Source organism: Asparagus officinalis, chromosome 1, assembly GCF_001876935.1.
Source record: "Asparagus officinalis chromosome 1, Aspof.V1, whole genome shotgun sequence".
Lineage (NCBI taxonomy): Eukaryota > Viridiplantae > Streptophyta > Magnoliopsida > Asparagales > Asparagaceae > Asparagus > Asparagus officinalis.
In genome coordinates this window covers 88839754-88840662 of record NC_033794.1, presented here as the reverse complement: position 1 = coordinate 88840662, position 909 = coordinate 88839754, and the positions used below count along the sequence as shown (strand labels likewise).

Sequence of the window (909 nt, the reverse complement as noted above, 5' to 3'; positions counted from 1 at the left end):
TACTTTGCGTGATAGTTTCATTGCAGAATATTGGTAAATATTTTTTAAAATAATAAGAGATATACTAGCAAGATTCAAACAAAAGGCTATATCTAGGAGTATATCACCAACATCTACTTCGAAAACTCTATTAGCCAATATAAACCATCAACTACTTCAATATCTACCCATTACTCCATTAGCATACAATAAAATTCATAAGTAAACCATGCACATTAAAATCACAAAACAAATCACAACTGAGTACCAACATTTTTTATTAGCACTTTATACCCTTTTAGTATTATTGAGTGTGGGGGGGGGGGGGTGGGGGGCAAAATTTATACGCTTATTCTCGCTGTCCCAACCTAAGTTTAGGCTGTGTTTATCAACACATCACTAACCACTTTTAAGTTCTACTAAAGCTCTCCTTTGAAGAGGAATGTCGTATGGAATTTAAAACTAAGACACCAGTTTAAAAAAAAAAAAAGTTTAGAGATATAATAAGTGATTACAACACCAGAAGGTACCGCGATTAATTATTTACCTCCCAAATTCAAACCAACACAATCACGACCCCTACAACCGCCGCCGCCTGCAAAGCCAAAATCCCCGCATCACTCTCTCTCCACGGCTAACAATCTCAACAGGAAACAAACACCCAGGTACCGACGCATTCACCGAAACAATCTTCGCCTGTCCTCCAAAATCACAAGCCCTAACATCCTGATCCTGCATCTGGAAGAAAACATTAAACGCGTACGACAAGCGCTTGCTTCGGTCGAGGCTTTGGCAAGACCCGCCGGCTTCAAGCGGGGTACAGTCGGCGCGATTGCAAGCATAGTCGAGGTCAGCGGAGAAGCGATCAGCGTCGGGATTGGACTCGGGGTTGAGGATGCACCATTGGGCCGGGAGGTACTGGACGCCCTC

The 909-nt window shown here is 42.4% G+C and overlaps 1 protein-coding gene across 1 annotated transcript in view; it reads right to left on the bottom strand.

Annotated features, from left to right (window-relative positions):
• Positions 320–909, bottom strand: part of LOC109837119 (glucan endo-1,3-beta-glucosidase 8-like) — a 7788-nt gene continuing 7198 nt past the window's right edge. The window contains 2 exon segments of the mRNA XM_020405221.1: positions 320–586; positions 589–909. The exon segment at positions 589–909 is cut by the window's right edge and continues 176 nt beyond it. Of these exon segments, the coding sequence (XP_020260810.1) occupies positions 536–586; positions 589–909 (372 nt within the window). The 3' untranslated portion in view covers positions 320–535.